Source organism: Salmo salar, chromosome ssa28 (assembly GCF_905237065.1).
Source record: "Salmo salar chromosome ssa28, Ssal_v3.1, whole genome shotgun sequence".
Lineage (NCBI taxonomy): Eukaryota > Metazoa > Chordata > Actinopteri > Salmoniformes > Salmonidae > Salmo > Salmo salar.
In genome coordinates, this window is record NC_059469.1 from 15,516,873 (window position 1) to 15,537,950 (window position 21,078).

General features: G+C 41.0%; 2 protein-coding genes and 1 long non-coding RNA gene across 3 annotated transcripts in view; 1 reads left to right on the forward strand and 2 right to left on the reverse strand.

Annotated features, from left to right (window-relative positions):
• The first annotated feature begins 205 nt into the window (after positions 1 to 205).
• On the forward strand, positions 206 to 1,581 carry LOC106589249 (uncharacterized). The gene is made up of 2 exons (XR_001324814.1): positions 206 to 328; positions 1,234 to 1,581. It is a non-coding gene; the product is annotated as an uncharacterized lncRNA (long non-coding RNA).
• Positions 1,582 to 4,832: 3,251 nt separating this feature from the next.
• On the reverse strand, positions 4,833 to 9,431 carry foxl3 (forkhead box L3). Its single transcript, XM_014179707.2, has 4 exons — positions 8,897 to 9,431; positions 7,644 to 7,745; positions 7,444 to 7,510; positions 4,833 to 6,991 (listed from the first exon to the last, which is right to left on the reverse strand). The coding sequence occupies exons 1-4, from the start codon at positions 9,040 to 9,042 to the stop codon at positions 6,515 to 6,517; spliced, it is 792 nt and encodes a 263-aa protein (XP_014035182.1). The 5' UTR covers positions 9,043 to 9,431; the 3' UTR covers positions 4,833 to 6,514.
• Positions 9,432 to 12,174: 2,743 nt separating this feature from the next.
• Positions 12,175 to 21,078, reverse strand: part of LOC106589575 (extracellular serine/threonine protein kinase FAM20C) — a 67,252-nt gene continuing 58,348 nt past the window's right edge. Inside the window, exons 5-9 of the mRNA XM_014179708.2 lie at positions 17,456 to 17,571; positions 17,080 to 17,260; positions 16,748 to 16,857; positions 16,324 to 16,465; positions 12,175 to 15,405 (exon numbers count right to left, since the gene is read on the reverse strand). Of these exons, the coding sequence (XP_014035183.1) occupies positions 15,138 to 15,405; positions 16,324 to 16,465; positions 16,748 to 16,857; positions 17,080 to 17,260; positions 17,456 to 17,571 (817 nt within the window). The 3' untranslated portion in view covers positions 12,175 to 15,137. The remainder of the gene's footprint in view (positions 15,406 to 16,323; positions 16,466 to 16,747; positions 16,858 to 17,079; positions 17,261 to 17,455; positions 17,572 to 21,078) is intronic.

Here is a 21,078-nt window from a genome sequence, read left to right on the forward strand (position 1 = left end):
CTGACCATTCATCTTGCTGTGGAACCACTGTATCCCCTCCAATCCTCACCCCTTGGCCATTTTCTTTCTCAGCCCCATTCCTTCCTTGGGGGGGGGGGGGCAGGCCCTAACTGACAGTCGTCTAGAGACTCTCCCATTGGTCGTTTAGGATCGCCTCATCCTAGAACATGGCTGGCTCTTCAGTCTGCTCCACTCTGCCTGCTGTATTTGCCCGGTCAAAAAGAGGGGTGTGCTATATTGTACAGCTCATGTTTTACACATGATTGCAGACTTCATGTGTCCACAAGTTCTATTCTGTTCCATAACCGTGTGGATTTCACTTTAGAAGGTAAATCTTAATATTATTTGCATTGTATGAATCTATATCATGTTGCGATGGATGGATGTTGTTCTTGTGGCAATGTGCATGTCTTTTGCAGAGTGTTATTTCATATTATATTGGCTATTCACTGAATTATCTCAATCTTGTAAAATAATCCTTATTTTAAGGCTGCGCTATGCACTGTAATTTTGGAAAACGTGTATGGTTTGAACGATCCCACAAACACTTTCATTATAATAACTAGAGGAATCAAAACCTTTATGAATTCTTAACCTAAGAACAACATGTGGCAATGCCACAAGAGATTGAGTACTGCATTGTGTACTTAAGTATTGTCCAGTAATGTGATAGTGATAACAGGACATCTGAGAGAGGAGAGCTGCCTCTGCACTCTCACTGATTGAAATAGATACAGAGATTTCTTAATCAATTAAATTATTAAAACCAAAGAGCTCTTGATTAAAGTATGTGTGTAGAGGGAGCAGTCTGAGCACAGCATAGGCCTTCTTACACCAACGACATGAATGAATAACAAGTGGGCCTACAGTCAGCCAGCCTCTATCAACCTCAACGGTCTCTTGCCCCTCCCCTTTTCCCTCCCCTTTTTCAATGTGCTGTTCAAATCAAATCAAATCAACTTGTATTTGTCACATGTGCCGAATACAAAAAAATAAAAATGAAGAATAGAAAAAAACAATTAAGGAGCAACAATAATAAAATAACAGTAGTGAAGCTATATACAGGGGGTACCGGGACAATGGATTCCATAACCAACAATGGATCTTTGCTGTAGGTAGTAGTACCAAAGATACTGATAACCTTTCATCTGTGGTAGAAGCCACTGATAGTGGCAGTGTAAAAAACGAAATAGAATGAATGTCATAAAGTATGCTTCTCTACTCTCCCTTCAGTTTCAATGGAAACATGACAACAGTTTCCATTCTAGGTTGTGAGCAGCCTCTGCTGGCCAAACTGGGTTTGAGGCCAATGGCCATGTGCAAGCAGCGCTGGAAAGGATCGGGACTGGGACCAACTACCATCAATCAGCCCATTCACTCATAGCAAAGCAGCAAAATCTGACTTGTGTGTGTGTGTTGACCAGGGCTGGGGTGCATTGTAGTTGCATTGCATGTGTGTGTACATGGTGTGCAATGCTCCTTCCATGCAACACAGAGCTGTGTCGTGATGACACTCTGTGTAATTCAGTCTTTACAATTGCGAGCAAGAATGAAATAAAGTCAAGGTCTGACATTCTGAAACTGTTGAATATCATGCTCTCTGTCATGTCATCTGTGGACATGATGTCGGTCTTCTCATCTATCCTTTCATGGTAAATGCATATGAATCCTTTTATTTTCACCCAAAGTACAACTGCTGTGAAGTGTGAACTCTGAAATATGGGACAATATGATGTGAATAATATAGTTAGCGTGTCTGTGAGATCCAGAAGCTTTTTGAAGCAGCCTGCTGTTTACCCCAGATGTTGTTACAGATAACGTTCTTGAAGTTGGTTTACATAACTTTGACTCTGCAACAACAAGTGGATGTCTCAGATTGATCCATCAAACGTTGAATTGGACACCATGTTCTGTTCTGTCTATGGTCTTACTAAGGTTGAGTCCCAAATGGCACCCTATTCCCTATTTGTGCATACGTTTTTAACAGATCCCTATGGGTCCTGGTAAAAACAATAGTGCACTATATAGGGAAAAGGGTGCCATTTGGGACGTACAGTTGAAGTCGGAAGTTTACATACACCTTAGCCAAATACATTTAAACTCAGTTTATCACAGTTCCTGACATTTAATCCTAGTAAAAATGCTCTGTCTTAGGTCAGTTAGGATCACCACTTTATTTTAACATAAAATATTATAACAATGTGAAATGTCAGAATAATAGTAGAGGATGATTATTTAAACTTTTATTTCTTTCATCACATTCCCAGTGGGTCAGAAGTTTACATACACTCAAATAGTATTTGGTAGCATTGCCTTTAAATTGTTTAACTTGGGTCAAACATTTCGGGTAGCCTTCCACAAGCTTCCCACAATAAGTTGGGTGAATTCTGTCCCATTCCTCCTGACAGAGCTGGTGTAACTGAGTCAGGTTGTAGGCCTCCTTGCTCACACACGCTTTTTCAGTTCTGCCCACACATTTTCTATAGGATTGAGGTCAGGGCTTTGTGATGGCCACTCCAATACCTTGACTTTGTTGTCCTTAAGCCATTTTGCCACAACTTTGGAAGTATGCTTGGGGTCATTGTCCATTTGGAAGACCCATTTGCAACCAAGCTTTAACTTCCTGACTGATGTCTTGAGATGTTGCTTCAATATATCCACATAATTTTCCTCCCTCATGATGTCATCTATTTTGTGAAGTGCACCAGTCCCTCCTGCAGCAAAGAACCCCCACAACATGATGCTGCCACCCCCGTGCTTCACGGTTGGGATGGTGTTCTTCGGCTTGCAAGCCTCCCCCTTTTTCCTCCAAACATAACAATGGTCATTATGGCCAAACAGTTCTATTTTTATTTCATCAGACCAGAGGACATTTCTCCAAAAGTACAATCTTTGTCCCCATGTGCAGTTGCAAACCATAGTCTGGCTTTTTTATGGTGGTTTTGGAGCAGTGGCTTCTTCCGGCCTTTCAGGTTATGTCGATATAGGACTCGTTTTACTGTGGATATAGATACTTTTGTACCTGTTTCCTCCAGCATCTTCATAAGGTCCTTTGCTGTCGTTCTGGGATTGATTTGCACTTTTCGCACCAAAGTACGTTCATTTCTTGGAGACAGAACGCGTCTCCTTCCTGAGCAGTATGACGGCTGCATGGTCCCATGGTGTTTATACTTGCGTACTATTGTTTGTACAGATGAACGTGGTACCTTCAGGCGTTTGGAAATTGCTCCCATGGATGAACCAGACTTGTGGAGGTCTACAATTTTATTCTGAGGTCTTGGCTGATTTCTTTTGATTTTCCCATGATGTCAAGCAAAGAGGCACTGAGTTTGAAGGTAGGCCTTGAAAGACATCCACAGGTACACCTCCAATTGAATCAAATGATGTCAATTAGCCTATCAGAAGCTTCTAAAGCCATGACATCATTTTCTGGAATTTTCCAAGCTGTGAGTTATAAGTGAAATAATCTGTAAACAATTGTTGGAAAAATTACTTGTGTCATGCACAAAGTAGATGCCCTAACCGACTTGCCAAAACTATAGTTTGTTAAATTTGAGGAGTGGTTGAAAAACAAGTTTTAATGACTCCAACCTAAGTGTATGTAAACTTCCGACTTCAACTGTAACCTAAAGCTGCACGGCTTCCTGACTGGGACAAGCAGGCACTTAACTGGAGGATATATGAAATGAGGCGGGTTCAAATGGAAATGAGGGCTATTACGCTTTATTTTACAGTTCGATTTTTACTTGGAATTTACTCAGAAATTGCAAGCTACAGTAATTACATAGTAACAAACAACTCACTATTTTATTTCATACTCACTGAAGCCAAGTGCCACTAAAAAGGCTATCATTAAATGGCTATCGTTACTATACAAATGATCAAAGAAGAGTTGTAGTGGTGTAAAATAAGGCCTATTTTCCATATTTCTTCTATATCCTGGTTCATTTCTTACACCCTTCTAATTGCTTTTTAAACCCCAGTTTTGGGTGTTCCTAACAGGGACATCCTCCACAGGTCTCCAGTAGCAGGGGCCAAACAGGGGCCTGGAAGATCTACAGTAAATAGAATCTAACTGTAAACACGTCTAAACTGACATTGATTTGACATCCAGTGTTGATATTCTCATTCGCAAACACATTTAAAAACCCATTTCAGAACTGTGGAATATTCCACCCTGCCGAATCTACCTCTGGCCCTTTTGATTTGTACATGTGGATTCAAATGGCTTCAAAGGGCAAAAGCCATCGGTGTGTACGTGTTAGTACTTTCTGTCTCCTCAGGCTATTTCAACAATCTTCATTAGCTAGAAGCCTGATATCATTACCCAGCAGCCTGCTTTCCATTGTAGGCCTCTGGTACATAAGCATGTCCCATATAACAAACTGTACATCCATTTGCCCCTCCAATCCCCTCCTACCACAGCTCAAGGAAATCATGGTTGTTAGTCAAGTAAGGTGAAATTACACAGCCTCCCTCGTATATAAACATATACTATGTTGTTGTTGTTGTTTTTAAAACACCAACAACAACACACAAATATTTATAATTAAATTCATAATCAAAATTACTCCCAAGAATGAAAAAATCCAATTATAAAACACACGCTGTAGATTAAATGACCTATTTGTGTTTATGATTGAGATGTTATTAACGTTGCAGATCATTGCTTTCCCAATTTCCTCCTCCCCATTTCACTCATTCTGCCCTGAGCTACACATTTCAACATTACCTACCTACACTCTTAGAAAAAATGGTTCCAAAAGGGTTTTGAGGCTGTCCCCATAGGAGAACCCTTTTTGGTTCCAGGTAGAACCCTTTTGGGTTCCACGCAGAACCTTCAAAAGGGTTCTAAATGGTCTCTTCAAAGGGTTCTCCTATGGGGACAGCCATATAACCCTTTCTGATTCTCGATAGCATCTTTTTTCTAAGAGTGTACACAATAGCCACAACTAGAAGTGAGCACATACAGAAAATTATAAACATTTCCATATTATTTTTCCCAGACCAAATTTCCCTCTCATAGAGGTATTTAGCTCAATAAGACATAAAAGTTCTATGAAAATATTGATAGCCTCAAAATGCATAAAAAATATTTCTTGAAAACTATTTCCCAATTAAAATAAATCAAACATGACACACATACTTTGAATTTGGAACGGTCATTTAATAGAGGCCATTCTAGGACACAATAATAGTACTTTTCTCCTGCATGTGTGTTTTCTCTTTGGTGTCTCAATACAAACCGACGCAGAAGCAGACCCAGCCTTGCAGCACTTTATGCTAAGTTAATTTACCCAAATACATCCACAGCGCCACCTTACAGCAACAGCTTAGTTAATGGAAACCTACTGATCCATAACAGTGGTGGTGCTAGACGTTGGCTGGAGGGCCAAGCAGGTATGAATGTTAATATCATTGATCGATCACAGGATTTGAAAGGAAGCATACGCCGGTGTGTTTAATTATAATTGCGTCAGGCCGGGCGGGCGGGCGGGAGTTTCGGCAGTGTTGTTATGGCAGCACGGCCCCCTTCTTGTATTTGACTAGGGTCACATCTCGCTCTCACCTTGCAAGTGTAATGCTATATTAAATGCCACTCATGTTAAGTGTGTTGTTGTGTTCTGTTGAAACCCTCCTGTCCTGAATGATGCAGTCACGGCATAATATAAAGGTTAAATTGAAAATTGTCCCTTCAAACAAGCAAGAGAAACCCTGCTATGATTGATATCCCTTCTCCTAACAGGGAAATACATGTTAGCGGAGTAGACCTCATGTTTTAGTCTCCTTCATACAATATATGTATATAATGTATTCTAATGTGTCTGGATTAAATGTGGAATGTGTCATTCTCAGGGGAATTGAAAAGGTCATAGGGAAAGATTAGGAGGTTTGGAGAGGGCCTGGGTTGATTAACCCCATGATAATTGCCTTAAATCACAACAATAAGGTTTGACGGGCTGAGCACCAGCTTGTGACATGTACACTTCACCCTGTTCATTGCTTTGACACTTTCACCAGCCAAAACAATTGTTGAGATTGTTATCTTTTAATATTGATACTGGTTATGATGATGATGATGAAGTCACAGGTCACACTGCCTTCAGTTTTATCAGCTTTCTCATACAGTTGAGCATACTCAGTGTATTTATTTCTGTCCTTAAAATAGTAATGATATAATATAGGCAAATAATTATTTTCACAGACCCTCATAACAGAACATCCTACTTTATGAATACAGATGTATGTAAACCTTTATGCCTTGGGACAAGACTATGAACACTGTACAAGCTTAATTTGAGTGTAGAGTCATGTACATTTAGTATAATCAGCCAGGATCCATTGCACAATACTGGACCTCTCTATATTCTTTATTTACAGGACAAGTCAATCAAATCTCCCCTTGCACAAGGAGGCAGTCTTTGGATCTTTTAATTTCCTAATTCAGATTTGGAGGAAAAACCATCCAGTCTTTCAGATGAAGTATCTCTCTTTATAGGCAAGGCTATGACACTCACATGGTCCAGAAGTGCAGGTTCAGGTGTTGGGGCTCCAGAGCGTGTATGGGGGCCGCTGTTGTACCACTACGTGGGGGTCTGAAGCCCGGCAGAGGGGGGTTGGGGGTGGAGAGGATGTAGTCAATACTGAATTTAATCTCCGGTTCTGGTTTATCCTGCTGGTTTGGGTTGAGGGGGGTGTGGTGACCTGGTCTGTGGTCAGGGCTGATGGGGCAGAAGGAGTCTGGTTTGGGGTTAGGGTTAGGATCGGACCGCCTGGTGGAGCTGCCGTGTTGGTTGTTGATGTTATTGTTCTTGTTATTGTCTACTGGGAGGAAAGGCTCCCCAGGCTCTCTGAAACCCATTTTCATGTTGCGTCGGCGCCGGCGACGCCGAAAGTTGCCGTTCTCGAAGAGGTCAAGCATGGACTCACAGCCAGTGGCGAATGTCCAGTAGTTGCCTTTCCCCTTCTCGTTTCCCTCCGTACGGGGAACCTAAAAAAAAGATATGTTTAAAAAGAAAACACAAATAAGAAAGTAGAAATAAACCCATAATAGGCTATTTGTGATCACGCTCAAATGTGAAAGCAACATACAGTACTGTATTGAAACAGTGTTTTGTCTGTTATCCTTTTTGCTTATAGGCTACAGTGTGCAAAAGACGCATTCGCTTACAATTCATAGAGTACATTTGTAAATGTGCATGTAAACGTGTATGACTGTTCACTGTCTCATTTGCGACCATATTATTGTAATATATTTTTAAACGTTTCATACAATATTGAATCAACAAGGATAAAATATTATAGTCTTGTTTTCTTCTGACTGATATAAAGTTAAACTTATATTGAAGAAAGTAATAAAATGTGTATCTTACTCTGTTTGATAATGATTCTTGATCAAGTGATCAACTATCATCGCACAACATATGTTAAAAAGTCCTTCACCTTAATGAAGCAGCTGTTGAGAGAGAGGTTGTGTCGTATGGAGTTTTGCCATGCCCTCTGGTTGGACCTGTAGTGGATAAAGGAAACAGTACATACACTACTCTGTCAAACTGAATTTGTGAAAGGTATCCAGCCACTTTTTAAGGAAAATGACCGTTGAATAGACATGTGAAGTTAAATAGACATGTGAAGCTCCTTACCTGTAGTAGGGAAAGCGTTTCATGATGAACTCATAGATCCCTGACAAGGTGACCCGGTGCTCTGGACTCTGCTGGATGGCCATGGCTATCAACGCTATGTAACTGAAGAGAGAGGGCAGACAGAGTTACAAAAAGTACAAAGATTTATTTGAATGAATATTTCTTGGTGTTCACATTGATATTCCCAAGAACAGGGTTGGGGAGTAAATTATTACATGTAATCAGTTACATGTAATCTGATGACAAAAACCTGCAATCACTAACATTACCAGCAAAAATATTATAATCAGATTACAGATACTTTTGAAAAACTAGATGATTACTTCTTGGATTACTTTTAAATTCAGAAAGGATGTTGGCAAAAAAAATACATTATGAAACGTTTCTGTTTTCTCAATGACATTCAATTCAGCATTGAAAGAAGGCACATGTTTAGCTTTGTTCCGCCTGATCAGGCTGTTATGGGATCCCGAGTGGCACAGCGGTCTAAGGCACTGCATCTCAGTGCAAGAGGAGTCACTATAATACCTGGTTTGAATCCAGGCTGTATCACATCCAGCTGTGATTCGGAGTCCCATAGGTCGGCACACAATTGGCCTGGGTTTGGCTGGAGTAGGCTGTCATTGTAAATAAGAATTTGTTCTTAACTGATTTGCCTTGTTAAATAAAAATTCAACTCTGAACACAAGTCAGAGAGGACACACCAAGCTTTTGTCTTCTTCTAATGATGCTTAAAGGGAAAGTTATTAAAAAAAAATAAGTAAAAGTAAACAGATTACATTACTGATTTTTGGTAATCCAAAAGTTACTTTACTGATTACAATTTTGGACAGGCAACTAGTAACCTTAAAATATTACACTTATAAAGTAACCTACACAACCCTGCCCAATAATATCTTGATAAGACTGATTAAAGTTACATTCAGGGTAAGTGGTCTAATATTCTTAATTATGATACTAATTCAAATTGGATAGTGTTGAGATTCCACAATCATCTGATTAAAATAATACAACAACATTTGATATTTAGGTTTTAGATTTGAAATGGCTTGCGTTGCATTCATTTGTGATTTATATTATGGTCTATAAAATACAAAAATAATATGAATTTGTTTTGTATTTTTTCAGTAGAACTAACTAAACATAATGTAATATCTTAGATCATGAATAAGGCTTCCATTATTTAAAATATAATAATGATATCATATAATAATTCCATTATTAATTCATTATATTAATCATAAGCATTCTACCTGTAAGCAGGTCGACACATCTTCTTGTCTTCATCCGTGCTGCAGGAAGGGTATCCGTCTCCATCATAGTTGAAGCAGTTATATGGATACTGCGAGTTATCAAACATGTCTACACTTCCACACTGGCTATTATAGGACTGCTTCATCTAATTAACAAATAAATTGCAGATTTTACCACCCTCCAAATTTAGACCAATAATACCAAGCAGTTGTTTTCTTTACAGATAATGTCAATGTTCTTCTACTCTACTCTAACATACTCTACTCATAGTGGTGGCATACTGAATGAAGTATACCTTCCCCCTTTGGTGATGAATAGATCTCTTGGAACCCCCACTCTCCTCCTCATCGACTGCCTCACTGTTGGGTTGGTCCCCAGGTAGGCTAGGCTAGCGCGGATAAGACATGCCATGCACCAAATGACTTGGCCAGCCCGACGCATGCAGCTTGTCCACATGAACGTCTGAACCCGGGGCGTGATCAACTGGTAGCTAGACTAATCTCTGTCTCGCTTGAATCTGGGTGGTCTATAGACTATTTCGATTGTTGACTTTATGTTTTGTTTTGTTTCTTTTTATAGTCTAATCTACCAAACATGATTTAAACAACTAATCCAATACTAACAAACAACCTCCTTACATCTCCATCTCTCTCTTCCTATTTTTTTCTTTAGCCTAACTCTTTAAAGAGTGTGTGTTGTGTTGTGGTATGTTGTGCTTGTCCGACTTTTTTTCTCAACCAGTTATTTCTTTGGGGGGGGGTGGGGGGGTTTCCTTGTGTCACAGACGTTTTAGTCAACAAGGATAGTTTTGTAGATGCAATCTATAATGCTGTATAATGGCCATAAATTGTGTTTCCGTGACTAAAAGAGGGGATGTGTGTTCTGAAGGGCTCCTAACAGGGCATTTTGGTCTCTCCCGGCGGCCGACGGAGACCGGAGAAAACAGCCCGCGGGCGCGAGGCCTCCGTGTGTGGCCTGCTGTGATCCAGTAGATTAATTGTTGTAGAGACCCTTTGTGTTCTTCTATCGATGCGACCAGAACAGTTTAAAAATGCAATTTTGTGTTTACTCCTTCGATACTAATGGGGCAAAGAAAGGGTCAACACTCAGGTCAATTTTAAAGTGGCAAATAAGATTGAACATTTTAGATGTCCATGTCCAAATAAAATAAAACTATTCTTAGATCATGGAATTGGGCACATTTTGAAACAAAATTATTTGAGCTATTTTGTTTAATTTGTAAAATGCACAGCTACACCCTAATTGCTGGCAGCCTAGGTAGGCCCATACCAGCAAATGTGGTGTGTTTAATCAGGTGTCAACCCATTTGAAACAATGAAGTGTCCACATCTCTCAAATATATTGTCTTTACATTTGGAGCCATGGCATATCCTCTCTGTATGTCACTGACCGCTGTGACCTGTGGTTGGTCTCCCTCAACATTATTTAGCAAATAAAGTGATTAACCAGTTACTCTAATTGCCAAAACCCAAGATCTATTCTAAAATGCCAGTACACTTATTCCCTTTCATTAGTGATGCAGTGAAATCAATTGCACCACCGTTTTCAGGAGCAAATCCAGGGCTTGGGTTGACTGCCCACGTGGTCAAACAAGGAGAGTCACTCTATCATAGAATTAGAACCAGATTCCAGAACTATGCCCAGTCTGTTGGCTTTAGCAGTTCTATTCTACGGTCCCTTCATCGGGGCAGTGCAGGGGTAAATGAGTGGGATCAGGATCAGATAAGGTGTCCTGTTGGTCGGATCCCTGGCTCATTCCCATGACGATGTTTCCTCTGCCGCCTGTCTGCGGTGGGGCTGATTACCCTAGTTAGGCCTGTGGTCCCTGTCCCTTAGATGTTTGTCTCAGAACGCATCCCAAATAGCACCATATTCCCTTCATAGTGCACTACTTTTAACCAGGGCCAATAGGGTGCTGGTCAAAATAAGTGCGCTATAAAGGGAATAGGGTGCCATTTGGGGCGTACACTCAGACTGGGTTCCTCCATTCATGAGCAATCCTTTGGATGCATTTATAAACCATAGTGGAGGCATTCCAGGGGCTGTGAGGGGCTAGGGAAAGGTTATCAAAACACAAAAACCAAACTGTAAACATGTTCATGTTGGGGCGCTGAGGGCCATCTGCATTAGTACTGTGGTAGGCCTATAGACATCGTTACTGACCAGGCTCTGTAGTCTGAACATACAGACAAATACAGCTGAGATATTCCTTTTCTGTAACAGCCAATGACTTCTGTGTCTGTGCTGCCTACAAGGATCAGAATCAAGTTCAAGTTCTTTTGCCCCGTCTCATCATTATTTTTCAATGTATCTAGTCTATGTTTCAGATATAACTAATAAAGTTAAATGACACGTTTAAATGCACATTTTGTTTTATTGCACCTTTACGATGTTGCAAACAAAACTCCACAGAAACAATGAACTGCTGAAAAATAAGCATTTTAGCTGCAGTCAGAACCACAGCCTCTAATGTTGTCCATACCTCCGTCTATACATAAAGTATCAACACAGACAGACGTATGGAAACACGTATTCTGTATATAGCTTCTGATCAGGAAATAATAGTTCCCATAAATACCCTTTCAGTCATGATCCCAAACATTCAAGTATTTCTATCATTGCACAGGCACTAGGTTTATCTACTGTATATATATGAACCTTCAGTAACATTAACTGAAAAGTTTTCTCCAGCAAAGCAGATCTGCAGTTGGAAAGTTAAGAAATGTACATCCTGCATATCTGTAGACAACATTGACATCTGGACATCATACATACATCACACCCTAAAGGAATATTCATCCTACAAAAATCTTGGTGTCACATTTGGCTTCTTAGTACCAAAATTGAGGACTGACTAAACTTTAATTTTAAAATCGTCCTCAAATAATAGAATAATCTATGAGCCAAAGAAAAATAAGAGAAATACAATGGAGGATATGCTGTAGTGTGAATCACTTTGAATCAGATTAATTGTTGTAATTTAAACAGGAAAGGGCCTTCCCCAAACTGTTGCCACTAAATTGGAAGCACAGAATCGTCTAGAATGTCATTGTATGTTGTAGCGTTAAGATTTCCCTTCACTGGAACTAAGGGGCCAAGCCCGAACCATGAAAAACAGCCCCAGTTGGCACTATGCATTGAGGCAAGTAGCGTTCTCCTGGCATCCGCCAAACCTAGATTCGCCCGTCGGACTGCCAGATGGTGAAGCCTGCCATTTCGTGGCTGAGCCTTTGTTGCTCCTAGACATTTCCACTTCACAATAACAGCACTTACAGTTTACCAGGGCAGCTCTAGCAGGTCAGAAATTTGACAAACTGACTTGTTGGAAAGGTGGCATCCTATGACGGTGCCATGTTGAAAGTCACTGAGCTCTTCAGTAAGGCCATTCTACTGACACTATTTGTCTATGGAGATTGCATGGCGGTGTGCTCGATTTTATACAGCTGTCAGCAACAGGTGTGGCTGAAATAGATGAAAGCACTAATTTGAAGGGGTCTCCACATACTTTTGTATATATAGTGTATCTGCAGAGCAAGCGGGTTTGAGGGTCATCCTATTGTGTGGATGAAGGGGGGGTGGGTTGAATAATGAGGAAACAATGCATACAAAAATCCATAAATGTATCATTCTTGTGCAATTTATTTCTATCGGCTACATTTAGGTTTTTCATTCATTCTTTTTAGGCTATCTGGCATTAGTGCATATTGTGTAAGCTTTAGAGCCTAACTGTATGCCCACCAAACAGCCTACAGCCAAATGCTTTTGGGAACAGCCAGAAAAAGTTAAAGTCGATCCACTGAGGCAAAAAGGATAATGTCGGAGTTTAATTCAATAAAATAAAAGCTGCGAAATGGAGAGTTGTTGGTGGCAAAGGAGTATGACTGCAGTGCCGACTATGTTATGTGTGATGATTCTTTACATTTTATTGAACCTTTATTTAACTAGGCAAGTCAGTAAAGAACAAATTCTTATTTACAATGATGGCCTACCCCAGCCAAACCCTAACCCGGACGACGCTGGGCCCAATCACGGCTGGTTGTGATACAGCCTGGAATCAAACCAGGGTCTGTAGTGACACCTCTAGCACTGAGATGCAGTGCCTTAGACCGCTGCGCCACTCGGGAGCCCACTCAAGGCGTGCTATACAAATTCAACAGTCACAAGACCAGGACATCAAATAGGCCTATGGCAAGTCAAGGGAACTATAGCCTACTGTTCAGATGGGTTAAATGGAAACTGAAAACTGGACATTGACTGTAGGTCTATAACCTTTCACATGACCTTAATATTAACTCCTGCAGAATTAAGCATTTTTTGCAGTCAAATAATACACCAAATTCAAATGTATCTTACATTTTGACTCGGAAACAGGAGTGGGGAAATATGATTGATTTCTTAGAGCATCTTGAGAGAATCCAAATCTGCAGTTAGGGACCTTCTGTAGAGGTGCTATTTTTATCAGCATCATAAAAGCTGATAGGTCTAGTATTTCAACCACCTTAACTGCCATTTAATTTACTCTGTTATCATGCACCCTTCTCCCCTCAGCAGCCTCCTGTGAAACCACATAAAATATGTATCCAAGCTGACCTGAAATCTTATCAGAAACATCTTGGGTCATTTCTACAGCTTTCTATTTCCTTACAACAGGTCAAACTGATAAAATTTGGACATTTTACACAGAAAATCTTTGCTGTTTATTTTTTGTTAATGCATTTTCTCCCCAGTCCCTAAACGTCTTTGCTTCGGGAAAGAAATTGCGACGACAAAGAAAAGTTTACTGATGTCAACTACATAGATAGAAGCATTCATTCTATCAATTGATGAAATTATTCTGGTGAGCAAGGGTTTATTTTAGTCTTCTAGGTCCACATATAATGACAAAAGAAAAGCAGCATGTATTATAGTCTAATTATAGACAAGTTGACTAACAAATAGCCTACCGAAATGTCGGTAATTATAAGCAGAAACATATTTTGAAAAAATCCTGCACCCCTGTCAAAAAATCGTTCTGCCATCTCTGACCGTAGCCTACAGCATAGTTGGGCGGTTGCGTATGGGTTATTAGCAATGGTGGGCAGGTGAACAAACAGCTGACCTACAGACCACTATTGTACATGCACTAGAGCTGCCCTCTACTTGACCAACTAAGAACCGCACATCTGTAGAGTCTCTCTCGCTCCCTCTCTTGGTCTCCTGACCACTCAGGGCTGTATTCAATCTGTATAGTGGAAGTTCAGCGTTACAGTGTGCTTGATATTTAAAGGCAATGTTCCCACATTAGCGGAAACTGCATTCATGGTAAACAATGCAGATGTCAGCTCAATAGCACATTAACTTTATATTTCTAGAGCATTTATTTAACCATTATTTAACTATGCAAGTTAAGAACAAATTCTTATTTACAATGACAGCCTACCCTGGCCAAACCCAGACGACACTGGGCCAATTGTGCGCCGCCCTATGGGACTCCCAATCACGGCCGGTTGTGATACAGTCTGGAATCAAACCAGAGTCTGTAGTGACGCCTCTAGCTCTGAGATGCAGTGCCTTAGACCGCTGCGCCACTTGGGAGCTTCAGCGATACAGATTGACTAGAGCCCCCAGTCCTGTTGATAGAAAAATGATGTGGGTCTCATTTATTTCAACCAATTAATATGAAATACAATAAATACTCTCGGGACAGGAAGCATTTGAAAGATGAAAAGCAGAAGACACATTTTGCAGTAAACCCTCCAATGAAATATCTCTTAAATTAATACAAAAAACACATCAACAACAATGTAAAAGAGCAACAGAAGTTATAAAACATTTTGCAATAAATTGTTCATTAAGACACAGAGTCGATCTCCGATACGCATATCGTTTGCACACCTGTGACAGGTCCCAACAATGTGTAGAAACACAATATTCAGTTGACAGCAGAAGGAATAATACCAGCCTTGGAATTCACTGAATTCAAAAATGTCTCCTGAACAAGACAAGCGGCTCACGCAAGACTTTCATGATCTGTGGTGCTGTGGTGGGAGATGATCGATTGGTTGGGAGGTTACACTGTTATTTAAGGGGCCTATGGGGATGGTGGTCAAAACCGGTTCAGTCCGGTTTAATCTGGTCCAGTCCAATCCAGTTCAATCCAGTCCAGTCTGATCGACTCTAGTTCCGTACGGTTCGATCCAATCCAGTCTGGTCCATTCCAGAACAGTCCAGGCCTCCCAGCTACCTCCCCCTGGGTGATGTGTGCATCTGAGCCCCCTTCCTCTCCCCAGCCAGGTCATCCTCCACAACATTACTATAGCCCTCCTTCTCGATGCAGTCTGCCAGGACGTTGAGTGTGTGGCGTAGGCGTCTGTCCATAGCCTCCAGGTGGGGCTGGATGAGGATGGGGATCAGTTTGTCCCTCAGCAGAGACTCAGACATCAGACCACTCAGCTGGTACTCCTCCTTGGCCAGCAGCTGCAGACGCAGGTGGGTCGACTTCTTCACTCTGGAGAGACAGGAGGGGTCAGGAGGGAATGGAAGAAGTTCATTAACGCTTTATGATTGTAACTTCATATAAAGTCATTAACTCCCATAGAGAATGATAGAGATTTCATCTTTATATACACTGAGCGTACAAAACATTAAGGACACCTGCTCTTTCCAAGACATAGACTGACCAGGTGAATCCAGGTGAACGCTATAATCCCTTATTGATGGCACCTGTTAAATCCACTTCAATCAGTGTAGATGAAGGGGAGGAGACGGGTTAAAGAAGGATTTTTAAGCCTTGAGACAATTGAGACATGGATTGTGTATGTTTCCCATTCAGAGAGCGAATGGGAAAGACAAAAGATGGAAGTGTCTTTGAACGGGGTATGGTAGTAGATCCCAGGCACATCAGTTTGAGTCAAGAACAAGGGTTGCAACTCAATATTAGGAAGGTCTTCTTAATGTTTTGTACACTCAGTGTATGTCCCATTATGGTGTCTGTGAGCACACAGGCATTTTGAAGTAGTCAATTTTCTTCTTCTACTACTTCTATGAGTTAGCAAACAAACTGAAAGGGTGCATACTGCCACCTAAAGTGTGTTGTTTGAACAAGTATGAAGCCAAGGTTGGCTATTTACTGCCACCTACAGTTATGGAATGTTTGCTCACGAGTATAGTTCATTGGCTGAGCCCTCCTGATGACCTGGATGGAATTATGTGATCCTTCCTTAACCCATAGGAAGTCCCACCCAGTTGAATACTTAGCAATGTCCATGCCAAAATGGGTTTTAACCTCTATGTCAACTCCTGATAAGTGAAAAGTTAGGTTAAGTGTGTTGCGGTTCACCAGTCACAAGTAAATGCTCTTGATGTATACATGCCAATGATACACCAAAAATGTCAGTTCATGGAAAAGATTGATAAAGTTACTGACCTGCAACATTGGCTTAAAGGCACCAGGATAGACACCTCATCATGGGAATGCTTTCCAAACCCTCTCCCGTTGTCCAGGTGGATTATGAAGCTCTCATTGCCAAACTTCTCAAACGTCTCATAGTGATGACGATCCATGTTGCCTGAGGAGAGACGCCATTTTATAATGGAGCCATCTCACTGGGCAAAAACTGGTTGAATCAACGCTGTTTCCACTTTCATTTCAACCCAAAAATTCGATATGATGACGTTAAATCAACGTATTGGAATATCTTCTTTCACCCAACTTTTAACCTAAATCCAATGACATGATGATATTTTTGGTTGATTTCATGTTGAATTCACGTTAGCTGAACTGACGTCTGTGCCCAGTGGGATGTCGCTGTGCTCTGAGTGTGTGTGTGTTTTAGGAGGTGTGGTCTCACCCATGAGGAAGTCAAAGATGGTCATGTCCATGATGTCCAGCAGACGGGTGCCGCTGTCATAGGGCGGAGTCTGTTTCACCTCTTCACAGTAGTCAGGGTCCACCTCCCACCTGCAGAAACAGACACAGAGAGGTCGTCATTAGAAACCTGTTGGGTTCTCACTTCCCCTGCACACGTCTTTCCACTTGTATTTTCTTGGAACTACAGTAACTTGTCTTTTCACCTGTACTTCTCAGTGCTTGTCAAACTCTTAAAGTAAATGCTTTTCTTTTAAATAAATGTATTTTGTATTTTATTATGTTATGCTTTCTACATATGCATTGGTTTCTTACTCTGCTTTCTTGCGTTTGTGGTAGGATCGTCTCCAGGGGTTCCTCCAGGTCTTACGTTTGGCCAGGGCCAGGTCTGGGAGGAAGGCAGCCAGGGAACCCTCGATCTGGTCCGGCTTACCGCACAGAGCATGCTCTGTAGAGCAGTAGTACGAACACTCCCCATAGAAACAGATGTTGTTGGCTGGGAAATTAGAGTTTATATGAACGGATTTGTTGGGGATATTGATTTGTTCATTTGGTGGTCAATAGCATCATCTACTGTTCATAAACTGAAATGCAGCTGACATGATTTTAACGCAGCATAAGCTTCCTTCGCCAGCTTCATTGCTCAAGACGGCTGTGTTTGAATCTCAGACTACTGTCCTAGGTTTAGTACCTGGTGATATGAAGAAGGTTTTCCACAGCTTCTTGTCCCTGGTCATGTCTTTGATCTCTTTAGTCATATTCAGCAGTCTGCCAGCTACAGGAGGGACACGACGGAAGTCCAGGATTCTGCAAGAGGACAAAGAGAGGAAGATATTTAGATTTGGCTTTTTAGATCCTGAAATGATCAATCACTCCCTCACTAATTCAACCAATGAGGAATGCCATGATACTTAAGGTCCACATGCTATGGTACCATATTTCTACTATCCTTCTACGTGTAAAGTGCACTGTTGTTTCTTATTAACCACCAGAGGGAGCTGTGACACCGCTTCCAACTGCTTCAGTAACAGCCTAGGGCGGCCATCACAGAAATATCTAAATTATTTCACTTCAACAGCTCAAATACAGTAACTGTAGTCTAAATCAGCAATGATAATAATCTAATCAACCATGCTTGGTCTTAATGTCTTCCTGTACACCATGTGTAGTTCTGCTACATGTTATGTCTCTATTCTACTCTACTGCAATGTGGGAGGGAGACAGGTGTTTAGAGAACACGTGAGAGCTGGACAAGTGGCTCTGAGGATGATTCATCTGTGTGTGCGCCCAGGTATGTGTGTGAATGTGCACAGAATATTTCAGTGTGTTGGCGCAGATGTGTATGTGTGTGTACGTGCCGTGAATGTGTGTATGCATGAACTATGCGTGTGTTCGCCGCATACAGTATTCTCAGCGCGTGTGAGACCACTCCAGGGACATGTGGAGATGGAATCTTCTAATGTGAACCTCCTTCCTCCCTCTGTCTTTCTGAGTGCTGTCATGCCTGTCTCTATGCATGCTACACACTCATTCAGAGAGAGAGAGAGAGAGAGAGAGAGAGAGAGAGAGAGAGAGAGAGAGAGAGAAAGAAAGAAAAAGAGAGAGATAAAGAAAAAGAGAGAGAAAGAAAAAGAGAGAGAGAGCGAGAGAGAAAAATAGAGAGAAAGAAAAAGAGAGAGAAATAGAGAGAGAGAGATAAAGAGAGAGCGAGAGAGGGAGAAAGAGAGGGGGAGAAAGATAAAGTGGGGGGAGAGAATGAGCAAAAGCACTCCAAGTTACAAATTGCCCCGTCATGTTGCACAGCGTGACAGAGAGCATGTGTAAGAAGAGAGACTGTGTGTGTGCGGTTTGTGTGTGCATTCAAGTGTGTGTGTGTGTGTGTGTGTGAGCCATGTTTCCTTCCCTCTGGCTGTCAGATGTTACTGTGCCGTACCGCACCGCACAGCCCTATGGGGGATCTGCCATGCAAACAAGGAAGAAGTGCTGGATTCAATTTCCCCCCTCGTCACTCACTGCTCTTATCCCTCCTCCCTCCCCCTTCTTCCTCCTCCTCCTCCTCTTCCCCCCATCCCACATCATTTCAAAGGGAGCCGAGACCAAATTTAAGACAGCATTTCCCCCTTTTAATCCAATCAGATAATTAATGGAGCGTAGAGCCTGGCTTAAAAGCCCAAATGGAAAGTGTGTGCATGTGTGTGTGGGCATTACTGTATGTGCATGTGTGTGTGTGCGTTACTGTATGTGTGTGTGTGTGTGTGTGTGTGTGTGTGCATTACTGTATGTGTGTGTGTGTAGCTGTGGCCTCCTGGGACAGCAGACAAAGCAGCCTCAGCGTCAGTAGTCAGCCCGTACCCAATGGCAATGCTGAAGCTTTCATTTAGACCAGAAACCAAATGTGAAAAACTAAACAGCTGCTTTTGGCTAACCCTAGTCCCTGCCTTCCTTATATTTAGAAAGGAAGCAGGGCTTTTCATGCCTTTGGTTTCCTCTCCCCCTTACCCACAATGCATGCCTGAGTGTGTGTGTGTGTGTGTGTGCCAACTGGGTCTAGTGCCGTACCAGATGTGTGGCAGACTGTCTGCTATTGCTGCTGCTGAATGGTGATATTGTGCCTCCAGGCAGACACAGCTTTATCCAGCTTTATACTCTATGTACTCTGTGTGTGTGTGCATGCGTGCGTGCAAGTGTGCTTCTCTAGTGCCACTTGAATGGACCTGGTTGTGTCAGGGACAACATTTAATTCCACAGATGTGAAAGCCTAAGAGATAACAAGTACATTATCATCACCATCTTCACATCACAGCTGTGTAGACTACAACTGTTGTGTCTGAACATACAAGAGCCAGACAAAGCAAAGGCTTGCTGTGTGAAAAGACCTGCGGCAGGAAAAAAGAAACAACCAACAAACCGTGACGACAGAGGTGCAACATGCACTGACTCAAAATAATCTCCCACAAACACAGGTGGGAAAAGGCTGCCTAAACATGATCCCCAATCAGAGACAACAATAGACAGCTGCCTCTGAATGGCAGTATTATTATAATACGGAGCTAAACCATCATGGCAGTATTATTATAATACAGAGTGTAACCATCATGGCAGTATTATTATAATACGGAGCTAAACCATCATGGCAGTATTATTATAATACAGAGCGAAACCATCATGGCAGTATTATTATAATACAGAGTGAAACCATCATGGCAGTATTATTATAATACGGAGCGAAACCATCATGGCAGTATTATTATAATACAGAGTGAAACCATCATGGCAGTATTATTATAATACAGAGCGTAACCATGGCAGTATTATTATAATACAGAGCGTAACCATGGCAGTATTATTATAATACAGAGTGAAACCATCATGGCAGTATTATTATAATACAGAGTGTAACCATCATGGCAGTATTATTATAATACGGAGCTAAACCATCATGGCAGTATTATTATAATACGGAGCAAAACCATTATGGCAGTATTATTATAATACAGAGTGAAACCATCATGGCAGTATTATTATAATACAGAGTGTAACCATCATGGCAGTATTATTATAATACAGAGCGTAACCATGGCAGTATTATTATAACACACAGTGTAACCATCATGGCAGTATTATTATAACACACAGTGTAACCATCATGGCAGTATTATTATAATACGCAGTGTAACCATCATGGCAGTATTATTATAATACAGAGTGAAACCATCATGGCAGTATTATTATAATACGGAGCTAAACCATCATGGCAGTATTATTATAATACAGAGCGTAACCATCATGGCAGTATTATTATAATACAGAGCTAAACCATCATGGCAGTATTATTATAATACAGAGCGTAACCATCATGGCAGTATTATTATAATACGCAGTGTAACCATCATGGCAGTATTATTATAATACAGAGTGAAACCATCATGGCAGTATTATTATAATACAGAGCTAAACCATCATGGCAGTATTATTATAATACAGAGCTAAACCATCATGGCAGTATTATTATAATACAGAGTGAAACCATCATGGCAGTATTATTATAATACAGAGTGTAACCATCATGGCAGTATTATTATAATACAGAGTGTAACCATCATGGCAGTATTATTATAATACAGAGCTAAACCATCAAGGCAGTATTATTATAATACAGAGTGTAACCATCATGGCAGTATTATTATAATACAGAGTGAAACCATCATGGCAGTATTATTATAATACAGAGCTAAACCATCATGGCAGTATTATTATAATACAGAGCTAAACCATCATGGCAGTATTATTATAATACAGAGTGAAACCATCATG